Below are 23,264 nucleotides of genomic sequence, written 5' to 3' on the forward strand. Positions count from 1 at the left end.
AACTTAATATAATTCCCTTTCTTGTTGATTCTTTGTCAATAGATGATGATGATGATGATGATGATGATGAATAGAATAGAATAGATCTTTATTGAACCGTATGCCAGTCTGGCATATTAGCACATACAATAAAGATATTGAACCTTGAAAAAAGAAACTTCAAGTCGGACAAGTCGAAATAGAGAAAGAAAAACCTCAAAATCCATTTAGGAATAATATACACTATCTCTTTTCAAAAAACAACAATAAAAATTTTGCCAAAAGAAACAGCTGTGTCATTGTTTGTCATTATTTCAATAAGTGTTTCAGTTAAACTTTGTTTTTGTGTTTAAAAGCAGAATTTGTATTCTTTCTTTGTTATATAATGGGCATTGGAATACTACTATATCCGTCTTCTATCTTAACCTTTTTCGTTACTCTTGCAACATGGGCAGATACGCTTTTCTACTCCCATGATGATGATGATGATGATGATGATGATGATGATGATTATGTTACACAAGATCATCATAAATTTTGAAACCACGTCATGTACAACAAAGATTACCGGGTAGATTGTCGAATTCCCTGGACAAAGTGAAATTTTATAGTGTTGTTTATTCCTATGGGGAGGATCGATCTCGGGAGAGGGGGGCACATTTATGTACTAGTCTCTAGATCTCGACGTCTTTCGGCCTTCGTCGTGGGTTGATGCCAACCTTTTCCGCACTTTTGACTCTGTTTTTCGCCACATATAAACTGTCTTTCAAGGAATCGTTGATAAATGTATATTTTACTTCTAGTATCATGTATGTTTACTCTGGTGCAACATTTTACTCCGAATAGGAGTCCCTTCACGGCCGAAGTAGCCGATTTCGTATAATTTTATCCTGCCTTGATTCTGTAGACTTTTGACATTTGTATTTGGCCATAAATGTAGACCTTTGACTTACATTTCAGAAAATTGAAACAGTTATACTTTGTAGTTTGAACTGTCCAGAGAATACCTGTACCATGCTCAGTAGTGTGTCCCCACCTGCACCCCTGTGCGTATGTGCGCCAGTCGGCTTCGGTCAGCACTGCGAGTGCCCTCTGTAGACAAAAGATAGAAATGATAGAGCGCCATTTAATTCATGGCGGCTGTGCGGAACTTGCAGAAAGACGAGGACGCGTTAATATCAACAGTACGCTGGTCATGGGAAATCTTGGATACTGAATGTATCGATAATACATTCTAGGACGGCCTTGTCATTTATCCATGCTCAGCCACGCATTTCAAGAACGAGAAGACACTGATGTGAGGGCGAAGATCCCCTGTTCGATTCTGTGAATGTGATTTGTAAACACATTTTCAAGCCATACGGTAATCACTGGTACGTATTAGCATCATAAAGGTAGAATGTTTTAGCTCTATGATAGCATGTTTTCTTTTACTTATACGCTCCAAGTTGTCTTTTCGAGGGAAACAGTCATTTCACTACGGTATCACACTCGTTCTGAACGGGCGAAAGAGGAAGTGTCTGAGCGAGAAACAACAACCGTGTGCTCGCACCCTGGCGCTCGGCTCTCTCTTCAAGGCCTGCGATTGCAATGTACAAGCAAAATGGCTTATTGTCCATTGCAGTCACATTCACACAGGACCGAACGTAGAGTGAGCTAAACCCCTGTGCATGTACTAATCTGTATATATAACAGTGTCTCATTGCTACACTACAGGCTATTTATTGTATTTGTGCAGTCATTCTGCTGTCCATGCCAAAATTACATTTAATTTACTTTCTCCATGGTCCGAGAGGGACCATGCTTTCTCTTCGTTGTACTATTCTGAATCCAATTTTGCATCTCACATTTCTATTCTGAATTCAATTTTACAACTCAACATTCTATTCTGAATTCAATTTTACAACTCAACATTCTATTCTGAATTCAATTTTACAACTCAACATTCTATTCTGAATTCAATTTTACAACTCAACATTCTATTCTGAATTCAATTTTACAACTCAACATTCTATTCTGAATTCAATCTTACAACTTGGCATTCTATTCTGAATTCAATTTGACGACTCTACTTTCTGTGTTTCTTTCTGCATTCTATTTGCATTCTACTACTCTACCTGTTACATCATTTTACAGTTTCACTATTCAACATTATATTTCACTGTTCAAAATTATTACTCTCCATTCTTTTAGAATCATTTAACAACTTCCATTTTGCTTTTTGAACCATCGTGTGTAGACCTATGCCAGTTTCGAACTTACAGTTACCCATATTTTGCCATGTCAACTCAACTTGTGTTGTTTTGCCAACATGAAACCACAAAAGGGTCAGTCGACAGGGGTAATGTGCTTGTAGTGATCAGGGACAGTAAAAGATGGGGTAGAAATAGCAAGTTTCTGCATAGACGCTGTAGTCAGACTTTTCTATGATTCTGCAAACAGCTTTAAATTGTTGTAATCATGGACTTTAGGATTAGGAGTGAAAAGACTCATGAAAGCCCAATTTTAACACTTTCTCTTTCATTCCATTTCATTTACAGAATTGATCCTTGTACCCACAACAACTTTGCACCATGTCTCGGCTTGCAACAAAGATGACATGTGATAAATGTGGCTATATTACTTATAATCCAAGCAGCATGTGGTACCACAGAAAAACACACAATGGAGTTAAACCATACAAATGCCAATACTGTAATTATTCAGCACTGGTGTACAGTACTCTCACAAACCACCTGAAACGTCGTCATGGCCTCTTCCCAACAAAGGTCGGCCCAGGCCGCAAGTCAGGTGTGCCAAAGGCAGCCATGACAGCTATCGCGAGGTCGGAGCCCCCAAGAATGACGGGCGGCAACAAGAAGAAAAAAACAGCAGATGGGATGTCTGAAGATGCCAAAACAGACAGTGGAACCAGCATGTTACCTGTGAATATCCAGTGTGTACACCCTGCCCAGAGATGTGAAATCCAATGAACTGACCCCGGTGACTTTGATTGACAACAGGACGGGAGAAGTTGCTATGGTGACCAGTTGCTCTCAGTCGACAACAACCACCACATCCTCTGTTACACTCACTTCTGACAGGCCACAAAATAGTCTTCTTGAATCAACAAATGATACCGCTGCCGTTGAAACAAGTCAATCATCTACACCAAGCATTGGGGCACCAACTATTGTTGGACTTCTAAACAGCAGAAGTGGCTCTACTCCTTACAAAACTGTACAGAACTCTTTTGCATCTCCCCAGGGTGTTCTTTTCAGGAATGGAATTTACTCCAGTCCCCAAGAGCAAAGCAGCTTCCACTCCTCAGCTGCCAGGCCAACTGAAACTGGGAATACAACCTCACACGAGCCCGGTGAAAACCAGCTATCCAGCTCAGAAAGTGATGTTTCACACAGTTGTGAACACGAAAGTGGACATGATGTAGTAACAACACAGATGAATTTTGTTGAGAACAGCAACCAGTCACGTCAAAGACGAGCTTCAGTAGACAATCCCTCCCCCTCCACCCAATCACACAAAGCAACTGATCCAGTTCAGAGGAGTTCCTACAGCTTGTATTCATACAGATGTGATCACTGTGCTATCGGCTTTGAAGATGTCATGATGTATATTATTCACATGGGTTGCCACAATTCAGCAAATCCTTTCCAGTGTAATGCTTGCAATCACATCTGTAATGATAAGTATGAATTTGCATCGCATCTGATTCAAGCCGAACACTGAGGAAGCATGATGTAGGGTGTCAGTGGACTTACTACCAAGACAAACTTTCCTTTCAAGGAATTGTAATGTAACATGTCTTCTATGGCACTAATATGTAAGATGCGAAGTAACATTATACAGCTGCTTGAAGTGGTTATCCTTGGGAAAACATAGCAATCCACTCATTTAGTAGACTGTAAGATTCACTGAGGGAGTGAGCTGTCCACAAATCCTATGGTGTGGAGAAGGCTTAGAATGACGACTCATGCAGATAAATCCTACAATGATGCTAACATTCCTGTTTTTCGAACCTCTCATGTCACCTTGCTTAGTGATTGTAGATATAACACATCACCAGGTATTTTCACAGCCTCCTGTTTGCCACACAGCCATTTTGTACTCATTGAGAAAGCTAGGCATTACTCTTCATGGCCAAACACGGCAGAAGGAAAGGCAGAAATACAGTTTCTATGAGTGATTGCCAAGGCCAGTGTTATGACAATTTTTGTATGCTTCAAGAAGCAGATTAGATGAAATACAAAACATAATCAATTGGTCCCTTCTTTTTTGAAATATGAAAGATACTACCTGGTAGTACTGTATTGGTTGTAAGTGATACTCAAGGTCAGTACAAGTTCTGATGTATGTGTGTATACAAACACACATTCCGATAGATAATGCTGAAATGATTGCATTGAACATTACATGAACATTGAACAGTACACGTTAGAAAAATCATAGAGTGGTCAGGCAGCTATAACCAATAATTCATCATTAATTTTCTTTATCTCATACATCTTTGTTTCAACAAGTTGACAACAAAACTTGCCAAATTGACAAAGATTGAAACAGTAAAGAACACCTTGCACTCTCATCTTCACACATTTCCTATAGAAAAATGCAAATTTTGTATTTTTGGCGGTAAACTGTTTTACTGAATTTTTATCCAAGCTAGATGTTTTACAATTTCATTATAAGAGGAACAATCTTTCTGAACATATATATCAATGTATTTTGAAACTTCAGTTGCCAACAGTGTTTATCTGGCAGGGAAAATATACAATAATAACCTGACCTGACCATGTGGACGTGAGGATGTGTATTTTTCGGAACGTTTGTCAGAATTTACAGACAAAGCGACTGTATAACATTGTCAATGCTGTGCTTTTAAATAGGGCCAGCATTAAGAAACCTATGAGTTATCAAAGTATAACTTCTTTGCTTTGCTACCACAGTATGTCGTACAATTTGGTGTCGTATCCTGCAATGTGGCTGAATCCATACAAACAACTCTGAGACTTTCTATGGTTCAGTCCTTGCACTGTACCCCGGCACTGTACATTCATGTCATTCTTGTGAACTCAGAACTTGTATGTCGTATGTTTTCACACAATGCAGAAAGGAGATTTGACTTTAAGACTTTACAATGTGGCATTCTTCAGAAGTATTTGTTTTACATATATTTTATAGTAAGATATACAGTGGTATCAAACGTGTACAACAATGCATAAATATTGCCCTAGATTCTTAAACTTTAAAGAAGGTTCTCAAAAAATAATGTCATTTTTTCAGTGATGTAAATCTGTCAGTTTATGAATCACTTGTAATCCTGTGTTATGTAAGTTTTCTACATTTTTAATGGAGTAGTTTTTTATCGCCATTGTACTGGAATATATTTGTAAGTGAATACATTTTTTTAGGTATCTTGTGTTTGGTTTCTATATTATTAACAATAAAATCTCTGAGACATTTCTTAAGACCAGTACAGTGAGAGTAATTATTGTCTTCAGTACATCTATTGGTATGTCTGACTTTCACTGTGCTTGCTTCATTCAACGTTACCTGCAATGTCCAGCAGCCTGTGAATTATTTGAACAAAATAGAACATCTGGTGTGATATCCTTTTAATTGATTTTCAATACCCTACATGAAACCTACAGTTGAGAGAATTTGCTGTTTACATGTTTTCTGTAAAAGTACTGGTCCATTTGCCCTCCTCTGTGCCTTCGTACAAAATAAAAGTTTTCTTAATTGTGCCTTCTATTCCACATAGAAAACATAGGTCATCAGCGTCCAAGTCATGAGTCATCTTCAAATTTTATGGAATGTCATGGTAACTGCAAATTGATTGTTCCCTATACAAAAATATACTTGTTCAATCATTCATTTTCTGTTGTTGCCATTGTTGTTGTTGATGTGGCATTCCGTGTAATTATACTAAATGTGCTCCAACTAACGGTGAACGATGTTTATAAAAATCTGTCAAAAATTCCATCTTTCTGGAGTGAACTAGAAACTTAAGTTGGTGAGCCCAAGTTCTAACAAGATAAAAATCTTTTTACCAGTTGCAGCCTGTGTAAGGTATGATGTCATAAAAGTCTAAATTATGAAGTTAAACAACAGTAACGGTACAATAGCTGATAGACATCAACGGCTGATATTTTAGCATTATTGGTCATTTTCCATAACAGAAAACAAATTTTGCCTTAAAATTCATTTTTATTATGATGTGGCACAGCAGAAAACATGTATTGCAAACCTCCTTACCAAGGAAATCTTGATAAATTTTGACTTTGACTCTAGCACAAAGTTTACCCCAAAAATAAGCACTTTGCCCAGTTATTTGTAGAAAGTTAAGAATTTGGACAAAAGCATATTGGCCAAAAATGTAAGCTTTTGAAAACCTTCCTCCCACACCAGCACTTGAGTGGAAATTGTGCAGCGTTGAGTTTTGCTTTGCAGTATCAAAAGTAAAAATATACCCAATTCGGTATTGAGTGCTGCTTCCTCACATTTACTGTGGTTTTTGTTACCACATGAGTGAGAATTACACTGCTGACGGTCTTACAATTGTATATGTCAGTTCATCGTTTAATTGAATTGCAGCGTAACCGATGCCACAAAACTTCACGACATTTTTCTTGGCTCTGTTCGACCAAGCGGGAGAACTGGCGAAATGTATAGCGCCCCAATGGCATGATTTGCAAGGCAAAATACGATGCTGAAGTTGGACATCAGTTCGGATTCGGTTTCGGATTCGGTTTCGGATTCGGTTTCGGATTCGAATAACTGAGAATAATTTTATATTCCAGCTTATGTTATTATTTTTTCCGAAGAATATAATAACTACGTGATCACAAGGAGATAGATCACCTTACTGCACAATAGCACGTATTTCCTCACATAAATGTTTCATATATAATCATAATATATACAGTTAAAAAATTCAAAAATTAGGCAGTAGAGCAAGAAACTGTACTGCCTGACTACACAAGACAAAAAACTGCTGAAAAAATCAGTCAAAAGTTACAATTATGAGATGTCCATCTCAATTATGGGCATTATGCAGTTCAGCTATTCAAGCTAACAGTACTATGCACAATTAAAAGAAATGCATTCAATGTTTATCTTTATTACGCAACATATTAATACTGATAGTTTAGTCGAGAGTTAGTATGGTACATTCAAAATGCAATCTATGTAAAACAACAAACAATCAAACATCAAATTAATAAAACACATTAACATTAAACCATGTGACACACATTGTGACATATAAAATGATTAAAGTTGTTTTTTGTAAATATTGTTTTCCTTGCTCGACACTTCCTTTAAATTTAAATAAAGTATTTTTGAAGCTTTCTGTAATTTTTTTTTTTAACCATTTTAATTGTGAATATATGCACACAATTTATGCTGTGAAAATATGCATTGTTTAATTGTGATATCTTATTTCACTTCGTATAGTGTGATTAGATATTATTTTAGCTGAAAAAGGGTCAGGGAAAGTAAGGAAAATCCCGTATTCCACAATGTAACAATTGGCTGAAAATATAAATTTCTTTCAGTCTCTCGAATCCGAAACCGAATCCGAAACTGAATCCGAACCGAATCCGAACCGAGTCTAACTTCAGCATCGTAGGCAAAATGGCAGCCTCCATGGGACAACACGTTTCTCCCATGTGTTCATTAAAAACTTCGATAACAACGATCTAGGCATTGTACTGATATTTCAGAATGGATCAAGAGGTTCGCGTTGAAGTTACCAAGATGTTGGACGTTTCGATCTGTAGTGGACAGAGCGATCTGATCAACCAGCTGGATTCCCATTTGCATGAATTTTTGAGGCAAGTATTGAACTTGAACTTCAAGTTGAAGTGGTTGGTAAAATCGATCCCTTGAAGGATCGTGAAGTTCTACGAGGTAAGGTGACAAACGCAGGAAGGAGCGGCTCCGCATCTACCTCCATGACTGACAGAAATACTGCCCCGTACACTGTGTATACATTTCCGTTGACCCAATAAGTAACTAGGTAATCTCTGCTACCTCCATGATTGTTTATAAGTAAGTAAATGAAACAAACACTACCTATTAACTTTTTACACACACACACACACACACACAGCACAGACACAGACACACACACACACACACACACACATATATATATATATATATAATATAAATATATATATATATTATATTATTATATATATATATATATATATATATATATATATATACACACACACACACACACACATTCACGTACACATGTATTTGTTTGTTTTAGAGACAGAGAGAGAGAGGCAGCATTTGAAATAAAATTTTCAGGTTACAAACATTAGTAAACACAGTTACTGGGCTGAGGTACATGATTTATATTGTAATTTCCACAGGGCAACAAACATAAAACATCAGCAAATGGCCATGGACACTATTGTCAGAGAGATGAGTAAATTACAAATAATAACAGATGATAAGGAAGAGGAACTGAAAGCCTGGGACATGTTCATTTCAGTGATCTGTAAGATATATGCAAATTCCAAAGAAAGCACCAAGATATCAAAGACTATTCTCAAGGTTAGTATGTATGATTACTTTTAAATTTTTACCGGTTATCCTAAATTCATCAATGTATTCTTACAGACACAGTTGTCATTTGCATATTCCATTCCAGGTGGTAAAACAACTTTACAGGTTGTTTCCCGACAGAACCCAGACTATGTTTGATGAAGAAGTGACATCACTATGGTTTGGAAAGCAAGAAACATTATCTAACGGAACACTGCAAAGAGGTTAGAAAAACAACATATGTGTAATTATTACCCACAATACAGGATCAATAGCAAAAATACAATTCTAATGATCATTAAGACTGTTGAATAGTTAATTAAATCAGTCTGTTGATGGAAGTTGGTGAATATGTTTCAATCTTCACATATATAATTGACCTGCGCTGTAACCTCCCTTACCAAATTTCTTGTTATAACAGTTTTGACCCATACACTGGATAAATGAGTGCAGCTTTTCAATAATATAATGTTGACATGTGTACAAAGTGAACTAATGCCCTCATCATATATGATTTTTCACTTTGCTTGGTAATGTTTCCATTACTGCAAGGTAGATGAAGTTCAACAGTCTGATCTTCTCTTTCCCAGTGTCAATTATGATTGATGAATGTGAACTGATGAAGAAATTCTTGGAGAACAATTTGAGAGTATTCACGGCATCATTGTCCAGGATAATGATGGGCTATTGTATCTGCAGTGATGTGGTTGATGTTGCCTCCTGTCAAGTGTCAACAAAGGTAACTAAGTTGACTGTACAATCGTCTCCTGGTCTGAGAGATGAACTGGATCCCTGTTCATGAACTCTGCTGTACAGTACTGCTTCATTACAGTCGTTGTATTTCACTTATTGATGATGATAAATCATAATTTGTAAGAGATGAGACAATTTCAACAGATTACTAGGGTGACTATGTACAGGTCAGTTGAGAGCAGCAACCTCCCTTGAGGCTTGGGAATGGAAGGAATTTTGACGAGAGGATCAAGAAAATTTTCCTACCAACTCCCTCTCTGGATTGGCACATGTTTTAGTTCCCAAACCTTACCTGATGAAATGCACTTCTAATGCACTTTTCAGATAGAATAAATTATTAATGAGATTGGATTGTGCTCATCATCTACTTTATAGCAGGACACTGCTGGAGGTCTTGGATAAGCCCAACACAAGGGATGCTCAAAGTTAGAACAAGCCCTACGCACTTAGCATTGCCCTTCCATGTCCCATCTCTTGATGATGTGTGCTTACAAATGTTTTTCAGTGTTTGAAATGGCGCCATGCTGTCTTTGGTGTTTGCTGTCATCTAAATAATCAGAAATTTTAAATAAGAGCAGACCAATATGATTGTTGAAGGCATAGACACAGCGAAGTTGGAAGCGCTTTGGGATGAAAATGATTTAAAATGGATTTTTGTCTCATTTCTTTCTACAGATTTGTTTACAAACAATCCAGCTTCATCCACACATTGGTGAAAAAATCATTTGGAAAGATTCTGAAGATGAAATGAAAGATCACACCAAGGACATAATAACATGTCTTCTTATGATAATATTTAGTAAGGTATGATATTTCTCCATGGTTTCATTGTCAGTGGACAAGCATTCTGTTGTTAGAAAATTGTTAGGCTTCATGGTCAGCAGAAAGTTAAAACTAATCCAGTTTTCATGAATTGTTTTCTGCAATGAAAATGACCATTTCTTAAAAACTTATAAGAATTATTTGATAATGAAATGACAGCAGAAACAGTTTGTTAGTATTTTGAATGTTAATTTGTTTTAAATTTATAAATTCTAAAGAAAAAACAAAATGTCAGATCTCTACACCCCGTCCCTATCCCCGAACCTTCTTGAGCTGTACTCTTTATTTCCTATTATCAGTTTTAGTTAATTACCAAGTTCACATCATAATTGTGCAGTTTGAAACTAACAGCGTGATGCATACTATCTGCAGTCATTCAAGTTACTTGATCATGACCGTTGAACCATTTGTTAGTATACTCCAATAAATTATCTTACATGTGAACAATGCAGAGATTTTCTCGAGAATGCAGCTTATTGGCTGGTAGTGCAGTTGGTTTGTTGATTAATACATCACCAAGTCAAGAAGACGCCATGGCAACAGCAGTGAACTTGCTGAAACTGACAACGGAAGGTAATAAAATCTGACTGATAGTGATATTATTATCTTGTGTAATTTTCAAAGATATATTGTTAAAAATGATCTCTGAACAAACATGGCAGTAACTCAAAGAATAATTTTAGTGAATAAATTTTTGTGTTATAATTGTTGCCACTTCTCAGATGGCCAATTCCACATGCATTCATAAACTTTGTTAATTAGGATGTATCTACTAGTCTTCAGTTATGATTGTTTACCCAGCTTGTGGTTTAAACTTTCAGACAGAAACTGGATGAAAATGCTGAAGATATTTTTTCCAAAGAATGTCATACTCCACGCATATAAAACTTAGTTGAATTCTTGGTTAATTATTGCTTTGCAGTGACTCCTGAAAGAAGATTAGAATTTGGAAAGTTGTCTGTTTCATTTGGTGTTGATGATAGCATTTCCAATCATGCATTCCCAACACTGGTTTTACTGAAAGCCATGTTGACATGCCTGGACAAGGAACTGCTAGTAGCTGACGTAATGTTGGAAGGAAAGAAGGTATTTTACTGCAAGCTTTGAATCTTTTACCAACAAAATTCAAAACATTGTAATACACAGTTTGTAATGTATACACGTTGGTTCATAAGATCTTTATGCGCTCCATTACATTTTGACACCTGACTAATTAAAAGAAGAACTAATCGTACTTAAAGGACATTATTGTATCTTTGACTTTTTTTCATTTTTTTCGATGACTGAAACCCTGGTCAAATCAATAGGAGACCTAAATTGTGACTATGGACGGCTTCAAGGATATGTAAAACCACCTTCTTGCTCTTTACGGCAAGGTTCAATGTTGGTAAGGGCGTCCGCGCGATTTGAACCAACCGCCATTATTGAACCCAAGCACATGACCAATATTACTACGCATACGTCAACCATCAAAGTACAGCTGGAACGTGAACGGCCTGTGACCTACACACCAACTTCAGCACAATGGATATCGAGAAGCACACGCGCATAAACAAATGCACGTCTCACAATCTACTGTCAAATAGTGAAACTAAGCAGGGCATTTGCTTGTAAGTTTGATTTTAGTATCGATGACACGGACTGTGAAACAAATAAAACCATAGACGCAATTGGGTCAATGGTAAAACTAAAACGATGTCAGATTGCTGTGGTGATAGTGAAACAGGTACAGAGTAATGCATTTTCTGTGCATTTGATCGTTGGCAAATCTTCGTCAACTTTCAAGATTTTTAGGGCATTTTCTTGCCATTACGTTGGTTCGTTTTACAAACATGACATGATCACTTGTTGAACTTGGAAACATCGCACTCGGACTGAACAGTGCACGGTGTAGCATCGGTGACATCGTGACACCGCACGGGCGAGTGCTGTCATTGATGTACTGCTCGCGAGTGGAGTCACCTCTCGACACACAAGATCTGTTTGAATGTTGTTATTCTCTGTGCATTGTGTAATTATTTGTATCAGTTGAATCGCATTTCGAACCAAAAGTGAGTACATCGCAATGACAGTTGCCGAGACCCTATACGTCGCTTACGGCCTCCGTGTCTCCGACCCACTCCCAAAAGTGGGCTTTGCGTAAGTATTGAAGCGCAGCTGAGCACATCGTGTACCTAAGCCGTGCGTACAGGTCTGTGTGTTCCCGGCGTTATAACGCCATATAACGCCCGGAAACACACAGACCTGTACGCAGGGCTAATCGTGTACCCAGCCGAGGTGGGTGTGCTCAAAAACGAAACTCAATGCAAGCTTGGGATTAAAAATGGGTTGTTTTGGTGGAGAAACTGCACGCCGCAACCGAGGTGCTGCCAGCGATTTTGCACAGCCCTGCCACGCAGACGGTGACATGATGTAGGTGTCAGTCGAAAGTACATTGCTTCAATTTCGTGATCACCTCGACAATAACGTGACTGTCTACTGAAGTTTATCCCTTCATTTTACTCTGTTTTCACATTTCTATGCCCACAGGCTTTGGGAAGTCCTCATATGCATATGGAAGAACAAACGGAGATGAAAAAAATCCGCCACTATATAGGCCTTGTCGTCGACTTCTTGCAGCTTGTAGGCATTTGAAATGCCTATCATAAAATGTGCTCTCTAGCAGCAAAGAATAGTCGTATCTAAGAGCAGGATTGGCCGTCAAGATCTCCATGAAAAACTGACCGTCAAAATGTAACTGAGCAAACGCATCCGTAATAGGGAATCCCGAAACTGCAATACTGCGCTTTCGACTTTCACTTCGCGTGGTTTATTTTTTTTACACGCGGTTGCTTACAGCGGCCCAGATAGCAGTTAGCAGTGTGGTCTGATCGCAGGTACTAGGTCACCTTGCCAACTCTGAGGTTAAAAGTAGCCCACCATAACCCCTGACCCAAGGTTTTTCTGTACAGTGTACGCAAACGGGATGGAAGTTGTCTATGGTCGACCGTTTTTTAGACATCTTTCAGTACGTCGAACAACATTATCAACTGCTCCGTTTTTGCAACAATATAAGGTCAAAAGATACAAATAATGTCTCCTTTAATTCTGTTTCCATTATTTGCAAGATAAGATGCTGGACAGTCTGATCATGACTAAATACTGTAGCTACGGGATATTGTGTAATCAAGCAGTATGTATAGTGTAGATCTGCTCTCAAGAGCTCAGTATGGATATAAAAAGCTAACCATAAAAGTATGTAATCTGTTGCAGATGAGGTTTCTATTCGATGTCTTATTCCCTGAGGTCTGCAAAGTCTGCAAGAATGTCACAAAAGTCCAGTTTCATTCCTTCCAAGGTAATCGGTTTCTATGTGTGTGATCAATTGAAAATTTGAAGAGCATATCATTTTTTTCAAATTATATTGTTGTCACTGAAATAAAGAAGTATTTGTTTGAAAGTTTGTTGTTTTTCTGATGTCATAATGTTTTAAAATATGCTGAAGCATTTTTTTTCAGATTATGTTTTTGTCACTGAAATAAATACATATTTGTTTGAAAGTTTGCAATTTTGACTGATGTCATATGTTTTAAAATTTGCTGTAATACTATACTGAAAGCATGATAAACCAAGTGTATTTTGTTGTGACTACAGTTCTGATGTTGTGGCTGCAGTGTGTTAGAAACAGCATTCACCAGGTGTACAGAGATCAGAACCATCCAAGTAGAGTGTTCACCAAAGACTGCAAATACACAACAACTGTGCTGCAGCTGGTATGGGAGAACTGGGAAAACCCTGTGAGTAGTTGACAGGATTTATCATCATCATCTTCATCATGCAGTGTGTCATTATTGAAGCTGTAACCTGTTCACCCCAAGTTCCTATGGAAACAGATCCACAACCACCATTGATAACAATGGGTTTCGGACAATCCATGGTGATGAAACAGCAACTTTATCTTACACTGAAAAAAAGTCATCGTGTTCATAACATTTATTTTTCTGTGCAGTAGTGATTTAATATTTCTCCCGTAAACAGTTGATTTGATAAAATTTCATCATTCAGATTGATGGAGTTGTTGACTGTATCAAGGCCAGTTTCAGTGAACTTCTTGAAATTTACAGTGAAGAAAGCAGACTGTGCAAGGAGGTAGACAATACTGTGAGTAACTTGCCATAGTTCTTCTTTTGTGCTTAAAATCTTGTATTCTCAGGATTTAGTCCACTCTGAGACACAAAAAATTTGGTCCCATCCAGTAGATACCTCTTACTGGTTGTTAACACTGCTGAACAAAGCCCATAGGTATGCTTGCATTCAGCTGCCCCTTCGGTGAATGTCAGTCTTGGGAGTGGAATTGTTAGACTTATGTAGTTCAAACAATTTCGTTCATACTTTTAGATGTTTATGACAGAAGAGCAATTCCAAAGAAAAACAAAATACAGCCCTGTATGGACTCGGGCTCAGTGAGTGACGTATTGAACTCGCCGAATGTGTATAACCCTATTATTATACACCTCCCTCCATTAATTGTCCGTATAAACTAATTCTAGGGTAAATTTTGAGGGATGTGGCATGCACGATATGAGTGGAACGCACGCGATTGTTGAAATAAAATTGCTACAAACCCCAAACAGGCGCGTCACGCGTCTCCCGTATTCGGGACTCCATGTACTATACAAAATACGGAAAGTTATTGGACGGTCAAACTCCCATAGGTTACGGCAGTAGGCGTATAATAATGATATATATTTTAATGATGTTTCTGAGTTGACAGAATATATCATCATTTGTCATTACTTCAGTCTGTGTCATGAAAGTTGTGCCTCCAGAATTTGAATGTTTTGGTTTGATTTTGTTCTTCATCATTTTAGATTAGAGTGGATGTCTCAAATCTCCTTTTATGAGAAGTAATTGCAAAATATGTAAAAAGTATGAACTAGTGGTATATGATTTGATCTTGCAGTTTTATGATGACCTATCGGTCAGGTTGGTGAACACACCATGGCATGTGAAGGGAAAGTATGGACCTCTGTGTTCTCTGATATCCTACATAGGTGCAGCAAAGGTGAGTGGTGCCATGCAGAGAGATGTCACCCCAGTGGTATCAAATGAAATGTCTGTCAAAATACAGTGTTTGTACATTTGTATGATTGATAATATACTACACTTTTAAGAAAGTAAGATTTCTTCATTAGTAACCGATTTGGACAAAGATCAAACTGAACTGAGGAAGTTTAGAGTTGAAGAGTATCAGTATCTGTTGGTAAATATTTGAATCCTGTGAGAAAAATGTCCATCAGAGTTTTCCAAGAAAATGAAAATTCTTTTCCAAAATTTATCGCAGTAGTTTGCAATGAGTTCAAATATAGATCAAAACACAAGTTTACTGATAACCATGTATTATGAAAGATAATGTCGAATGTTATGCTTTATGAATATATATGACAAAACCATAGTAAAACGTTTCTTTTAGATCCCTTCAGATATTTTTTATCTTGATTCCTCCTGGTTCACTGGAAAAGAATGGAGTCTTACAGTTATAGGTTGAATAGAATGACATTTTTACAAAACTCTTTTTCTTAGTTTTTGACAGCCCATCCAGAAGTTGCTTCAAGTCTTGTGAGTTGCCTAGCGACCAATTATCTCGCACCTCCAGCATGTGAAGTTTACAAGACATTTCTCCAAAATTTAAGGTTGATGCAATTTCATTAAATTATCAAGTTATTAATTTATGAAAATAAAGAGTACCAATTTTTTTCTCTGAGTGAAGAATAAACTGTACCAGACAAGCAGTTGAAAGCACTTTTCTGGATGACTCAGATGTTCTACAGTTTGAAAAAATCATTGAATTAAATAACGACAATGCTCACTGTGTTGTCATCAATGATATTTAATCAAATGACAGAACTTGGCTAAAGTTTGTAATCAGTGTGTTTTAACAGATCTGTACATAGTATGTATGACTGAAGAATTGTTTTCATTCCATTGTAAAATGTCTGTAGGAAAGAATGCAGTGCTTCAAGTGAGGATAGTCTTGCTGAATACTGGAGTCTATTCTGGAAATCTCATCTCCTAGCAGCGTTATGTCATGAGACGCAGTAAGTGCATTCATGTGTCCTCTAGGCTATCGTTCATAATTCCAAATTTTTGCAGTTCATACACAAAGCATAAGTCTTTCAAAGCCAGAGTCTGATGAAGAAGATTTTGTATTCTGAAATTGTAAGACAGTAAACTTTATTGCAACAGATTTTAGTTAACCCAGACTTCTTGTGTCATTGTGATATTTTGCGTGATATAGAGTGAGCCTAGCAATTATGTCAGTTGTCTGATCTGGTACATGCCTTTTGTAATTACATACTGCGTCTAGAAAATATCTCCTGCACTGATTTGTTTACATAATATGTATCTTGCAGAAAATAAGATATCATTAAGAGTAAATACCCATATGATCAATCAACCTTGCATGTCATTTGAGTCTCAAAATGAAATTCAGTGTTTAATCCTTCCACTGCCAGGCCTGTCGCTTTCCCATCTGCCAAGTCAGTAAAAAAAAGTATTGACCCAAAACCTGTATGCATTTTTACTCACTTTATTTGGTATGGTATAGCAGGTTTGTCAGTGAAAATAATGTTCAAGGTTTAGTTAAAATGAAATATAGGGGACTTTTTGTGCCTCACTGGTTTTAACAACCTTGACCTGATGGTGACACATGAACTTGGCAGAATAAACATTAAATACCAATCATAATTTTACATAATATAAATTTTTATCTTAAAATCACACATTTATTTTCGTAGGCTTCTGAGGCATAATGCATCTCATTATTGGTTGCCATGGACACTGAAGATTTTCCCAGCAGCCCATGAAATGCTTATAACAGAATTGAGTAACCACTCAGAGATGTTCTCACCAACAAGATGTCTCCATGCCCAGATAGGGGTACTCAATGTGGCAAGGAATTTGAAAATTATCAATGGCTGTGATTTGGTAGGTCAACACTGGTGAAGTGAATATGTTGTATCTTTAATCCAATCAACATCTGTTTGGTAATGTTTGCAATCTAAGCCATTACTCATACTCTCTGTCATTTTATATCTACAGCAACCGGAACCAATCTGTCAAGCATTGTGGCATCTTGATGATGATGTGAGATCTGATGCTGTGGGTTTGCTTTGCAACAGCCACAAAAAATCAGGTAAAACTTATTGACAATCAGTTGTTTTTATTCAGAACATTTATTGTTGTCTATCCATTACTTAGCAACAGCATTGTCGTAATTACTTGAATCATTCAAATGTTTATCCTAAATAACTTCTAAATTTCTATAATCTATTGATTCCAAAGATTCTTTTATTTGCCTAACTGCTTTCCAAATTTTTGAATGACAGATCTAGATACCACAAACATATCACTGATCATCTTTCAATGTATTTCTACTTGTAACTGTCCCATTGATGATTTGCATATGCTGTAAATTTTATTGTTCATGTGTTGAAGAGTACTTGATGAATCAACATCAAGATTGACGCAGGCATCATGAAGTATCAGAATACTTGACAACAGGAACAATGTTAGTCTCCTTTTGTCTTTTCCAGAACCACTTTCTGAACTGGAGTGCAGACTTTTGAAAGAATTTCTGCCGATAAATTTGAACTGTGATTCTTCGCCGTTTAGGCAACATCTGTATGCTTACATGAAACGACTGGTTGTCAGGATTCGAGACAGCTGTATTGCTACTCTGAAACAAAATTTGAAGGAGAAGAAAGGGAGACAGCCACCATCAGTGGACAGCAGTACTCCAAGAACAGTAGAAATGTCTGTTGGTAAGACTACAGACAGTCTGACTGTACAGTAATATAGCTGTATAACTCAGATTCACATTGTACAATAATAGCTGTAGGATTCAAATATACAATAAAACCTGTCTTAGCGGTCACCCTTACAGAGCGGCCACCCCTTCATAGCGGTCACTTTGTAGCAGTCCCGTGGGGTTTTATGTGTTAATGAACCTCAACAGAGCGGCCACCTCTCTAACGCGGTCAGCGGCCACCTGTATCCGCTCTATTTGTTCAGAAATCCTTTGTATAGTGGCCACCTTTATATTTCTGAATGATCGGAGTTGACAAACCTGCAGGAGTTTTTTCATGTAGTTTCTGCCGTTGCATTGAGATAAGGTGTGAAAACAATGATTAGCCTAGTCACAGTGAATTAGCTATCGACAACTTCGGACAAGCGATAATGTATTATTAACGGCAGTCAGCTGGTGTGGCTATGAGATCAAACAGGGACCAAGTGACCGCCAAAAAAGTGAGATGAAAGGCTGCAAATGTTATCAATCCTTGGCGGGTCACAGTTCTGTCGGAGCGATAACTGGCCATGGCTGCGACAAAGGATACAAACAACTCGCCGCCTACGTCATTCCCGTTCATTGTGATGGCGTCACATTATCACAGCGGCCAGTTTGACCCCCGGGATCAACTGGGTGTCAAAACGATCAAATAGGGCCACCACTAACAGCGAGATATGTGATTATGATATGAATAAACGTTTCACAATTTTAGAAATTGAAATTGAGAAACAATGAGCACAAAATCTAATGGTGGGTCGAAGGTCAAAGGTTTATGCATCATTCTCACGTCTCAGAACAAAACATCAATGGCGGCCCATGTGCTTTTAAACAGAGCGTTCGCTCAGAACCTGTACCATTCTATGCTTTTGCATCGACTCTACCACATCGTATCAACTCGATCAACAACTGCTATCTACGAGCGAAATTATGGCGAAGAACGTGAGGAAGACTCTGACGCTGTACCAGAAGGTTGAACTGATCCAGCTCTACGAAGCGAGTGGCGGTTCAATGGGGTCACGCAAGCTGGCTGAGAGGTATGGTGTTGGGCGTACGCAGATACAGTCAATTCTGAAACGTAAAGCTGAAGTCTTTTTGCAGTATATTTGAACATAGTGCTTTGTAGAGCACATAAACATTGTGATATTACATTAATCAGTATTTTTACAGAATTTTTAAACATTGTTTCATATTATGAACTTACAAGAATTGAATACAGTATTTATTAAATGAAATAAAGTAATATTTTGAAGTGATTCACTTTGCTTGTGCATGGTATTTTAATGCTCTTTGAGCAGCCTCTTGCTTCTACTTTCAAACTGCCCTGCCCCTTCAAAATATATGCAGACACGCCCACCCTCTATATAAAGGCCACCTCTCTATAGTGGCCACTTTTCTCTGGTCCCCTGGGTGACCACTATACACAGGTTCGACTGTACAATAAAGCTTTTTCCTTTGTACTGTTAACTTTATCACTCTCATAAAGTTTGAAAACTGTCCATACTGAAATGACTCATAACTCATAAATCCACTGGTTTGAGATCTGAAAAACAGAATATTTTGCCTGGATGTTGACTTTGCCATTCTGGTGGTCCAGTGGACCATTTATTCTAATGATGGTGTATGATAAAACATTAGAGCTATCAAAGGAGGGTAGAGACCAGTGAAAAAGGTATCTTGACACTGGTCTCATTGACCATTAAAAACTCAATGGATTTGCTACTAAAAATATATATTTTCACAGATATGGAACTAGTACACTCTGATGAGTAATAAGGTCAAAATGAATAGAGCTTCAGACTCGGCTTGGTTTATGTGAATTACAGTAATGTTTTTCTGTATCTGTAAGGAGACAACACTGAATGTTCAACTAAACATAGTAACTTTCACATTTCAGATTTTGTGGACTGGCTCTTTGACTTGTCTGTCTCTTCCCTGTTTCCTGGATCTTGCTATCAGCGACGGAAAACATCGCTGGAGTTGATCTTGGCCATCCTAGAATCCCTGATTACAGGAGACGGCATTGCTAGACGGAAGGGACAAACACCAGGTAAATGTGCGGTTTTCATAGAAGCAGTTCTCTGATTTTGATAACAGCCATTGACATTCAACCCTGTAATCAACTTCAGACAGGCAATCAGCAAGTAACTACCATAGAGAGCGCAGCACCAAATTTTTAGTGTAAAGTCTTTTTGCTCATGTCATTATCAATATGTGCATTTCTCCTAATAGATTCAGCTGGGCTTCTCATGGACTGGGCCAATGGTTGCAAGAAATGGATGTTCTTTTCACAGAGGTATTCTATCAAAGTACCATTTTGGATCAAATTTGTTCTTGGAATCTACGTAGAATGAGTCCGTTGTTAAATGCATTCATACTACCAAGTCAATGATAACTCACCAACCATTGGAAAAAACACAAGTAACTTAATCCTGAGTATGATAGTCTCTATAATAAAATAGACATGATGTAAACATGATTACATTCTCGTCCTACTTGTTCCAAATAAGATTCAGCTGGCTGTGAGCCAAGTTGCATGAAATTTGATTTGCTAATTTTTTGTGGATATTTTCATTCAGTCCTTCACAAGTAGTATGGATGAACCTCAGAAGAAGCTAACATTTTTATCTAAAATCGACTTTCATTTGTCACAACCTCTAGAAACGCCTCCCTCATACTCAGTTGCATGGAGGATGGAACTAATGAAATCAGAGAGTTGGCGTACTCCATTCTAGCCGTTTACTTTCCCTGGCCACTGGTGTGTCTCACAACAGAATGTCCAAAGTACACTGCTCGCCATATATTGCAACAGTCATACCACTTGCTGTGTAGTCCCAAAGCCATGGAGTCTGAAAGTGGAGCAATCATGTGTAAACTGGTCTTTCAGAAGTAAGTTTAAAGTGCTGTTTGTGTGAGTTTCTGCATTGGCTGATAGAGCCCCATGCCACTTAATGAAGTTTTAATTAAGCAATTTAGTATGAAGATTTATAAAGCATAAGATTTTCATGTGGAAAATAAGTGACGCTTTCCTCATTGCAATACAATCTGAGAACAACAAAATCAAGAGAAATGCTTCTTGGAGACAGATGGATCAATTAAATTCTATTTGAATTAGTGATATTTCTGTGATCAGTAACATGCAGAATACTTTTACAGTGACGGCACCAATTATTTTGACGATGAGATACAGCTGATATTGATACACTACCGAATTAGGTTTGTCAGTTTGCTCACAAATTTACCCTTTTAGTGGTCAACTTTTACAACTTTGCGCCAACATCAGACAGACTTAAACAGCAGGTGACGCAGCAAGATATCTGTAAACTAATTACTAAAGTATGTAGTATGTTTATATCTTTACAGCAGCTATCAGTTTCAATGGTTGACACACACAGAGATTGGTGCCAAGTTTTAAAAGCAAGTTCAAATGCACGGATACGGTGGTAAAAGAACGAAGTTAGGGGAGAACCATTTGATTTTGGGGGGGAATGGAGGATTTGAGAAAAAAAAATTGTCACCAGGTGAGAGAGAAGAAAAAAAAAATTGATCCTGTCATGGCCTGAGAAAAAAAAAATGTCATAACAGACAGGAGAGAAAAAAAAATTGTCACAATGCACCAGAAATAAGCAAAATTTAGAACCTTATTCTCATGTATTCTTTGCCAGCGCGCCGCCATAGGCGGCGCAAATGTTTTACCACAAGCAATTCTTATGTTCTTTTCCCAGCACTTATGATATAAGCATGCACTACATAGGTCTACTTTACACCTCAGTACACTCAATGTTTTCCTTCTATTTTCTGACCCAAGAAATCATTTTCAGGATTTCTGTTGCAATATCTCAATGGCATAGGCACTATCTAAAGGGGACTATTTGACTTCTGTAAATTGTGAAAATTTAAAACACAAGACAGGAGTCAATAAACTAGTGTTAAAACCAATATATTATTTTCTCAATATAAATTTGTTAGAAAGATGTACCTTGACAATTGAAAGAGGAAAAACAAAATATAATGAAATACAATGTGTGAGCCTTGTTTTTCTGACCACAAACACCGGATCGCAAACATACCATATTCAGGCTTTCATTAGAAGCTGGCAGCTGGAGAAATGACACAAGAAGGTCACAGATTTTCCGTTCCTGTATATTTATTTGTCTTCAGTCTCTGGCAAACAGAACTGTTTTTCACAAATTGTATTGTCATTGTTTGGTTGTTGAATATTGTGACTCAAAAACTGATCATGAAAAAATGTAAAAAATATCAGTGTTCAATGTCATTTTCAAACAGTTTTACCGAGTGCAAAATAAACTGAAACTCCTCTCAGATTGCACCATTAAACACATCAATTCTCAAAATTTCCAATACGAGAGGGGGAACCCCTCTCGTGTGTTGTGCTCTCCCTTGGGGTATTCTAACAGTTTCACTCAGTGAACAAATTAAAAAACCTCTCAGATTGCACCAGACTGCACCATTGCACACATCAATATCTTAAAAATTTCCATGTAAGATAGGGGAAAGCCCCTGTGACACTTTCCCCCTAAGCCTCTCTCATGTTCTCCCCCTGTACTTTCAAATTCTGCCCGGTCAGATATCCTAGTGAAAACCCTGTCATAATATCCATCCAAATTAAACAATATACTATATGATTAGATACTGCGTGATCTTTTATATCTTTATTTTATTGTGACTTTGAATTTCATTTTGATGTGTTCACCTTTTTTGAACCATCATGAGAGCTGATGATAGTCTAGCAGGGTACATCAGGATTTGAAGGGTCTTTACTGTTGCTGTATTTTGTAAATTTTACAATTACATGTATTGGTATTTAACTTTTCTAAGTGGAGAATGGTCAAAATTCAGAGTTAGAGAGGAAGGTTACTCAAATTCATCATGGTTGGTGAAGGGGGGAGGGTCACTCGAAATTTGGAGTTTCAGGCCGTCAATAATGACGGCTCCCTTATATACAACGCATTACAAACTTGATGACCAATAAAAAAAAAAAATTGCACTGCTACTCCATTTGGAAAAAAAAATTGATGCAGGTCTGACAGTAGAAAAAAAAAATTGCTGTCACTCTGACAGGAAAAAAAAATTTGCTCCCATACCCTCTTCCTCCATACCCCCCCCCCCAGAAATCAAATGGTTCTCCCCTTACTGCAAATTTAGACTCAGAGGACAGTGTTCTTTGTAGTTGAATATCAATAAAGTTCATGACTTCAAAAATAATAGAGTGATGTGTAAAATGAACAAACTTTACTTTGGTTATCAACAAATGAATGACACCACATTTCTCAATGAGCTGACATCGGGGCCTACTTCAGTACGA

General features: G+C 37.5%; 1 protein-coding gene and 1 pseudogene across 1 annotated transcript in view; both read left to right on the top strand.

The window, feature by feature from the left end:
* Positions 1-1,162: 1,162 nt before the first annotated feature.
* On the top strand, positions 1,163-5,449 carry LOC139149970 (DNA-binding protein Ikaros-like; annotated as a pseudogene).
* Positions 5,450-7,607: 2,158 nt separating this feature from the next.
* LOC139149973 (tRNA (32-2'-O)-methyltransferase regulator THADA-like) overlaps positions 7,608-23,264 on the top strand; it is a 19,107-nt gene continuing 3,450 nt past the window's right edge. The window contains exons 1-19 of the mRNA XM_070722069.1: positions 7,608-7,811; positions 8,364-8,547; positions 8,645-8,762; positions 9,129-9,277; positions 9,967-10,095; positions 10,566-10,686; positions 11,036-11,199; positions 13,366-13,450; positions 13,747-13,889; positions 14,158-14,253; positions 15,056-15,157; positions 15,676-15,785; positions 16,095-16,190; positions 16,890-17,079; positions 17,194-17,287; positions 17,688-17,915; positions 19,836-19,988; positions 20,171-20,234; positions 20,600-20,827. Of these exons, the coding sequence (XP_070578170.1) occupies positions 7,702-7,811; positions 8,364-8,547; positions 8,645-8,762; positions 9,129-9,277; positions 9,967-10,095; positions 10,566-10,686; positions 11,036-11,199; positions 13,366-13,450; positions 13,747-13,889; positions 14,158-14,253; positions 15,056-15,157; positions 15,676-15,785; positions 16,095-16,190; positions 16,890-17,079; positions 17,194-17,287; positions 17,688-17,915; positions 19,836-19,988; positions 20,171-20,234; positions 20,600-20,827 (2,564 nt within the window). The 5' untranslated portion in view covers positions 7,608-7,701. The remainder of the gene's footprint in view (positions 7,812-8,363; positions 8,548-8,644; positions 8,763-9,128; positions 9,278-9,966; positions 10,096-10,565; positions 10,687-11,035; positions 11,200-13,365; positions 13,451-13,746; positions 13,890-14,157; positions 14,254-15,055; positions 15,158-15,675; positions 15,786-16,094; positions 16,191-16,889; positions 17,080-17,193; positions 17,288-17,687; positions 17,916-19,835; positions 19,989-20,170; positions 20,235-20,599; positions 20,828-23,264) is intronic.

This window comes from Ptychodera flava, chromosome 14 (genome assembly GCF_041260155.1).
Source record: "Ptychodera flava strain L36383 chromosome 14, AS_Pfla_20210202, whole genome shotgun sequence".
NCBI lineage: Eukaryota > Metazoa > Hemichordata > Enteropneusta > Ptychoderidae > Ptychodera > Ptychodera flava.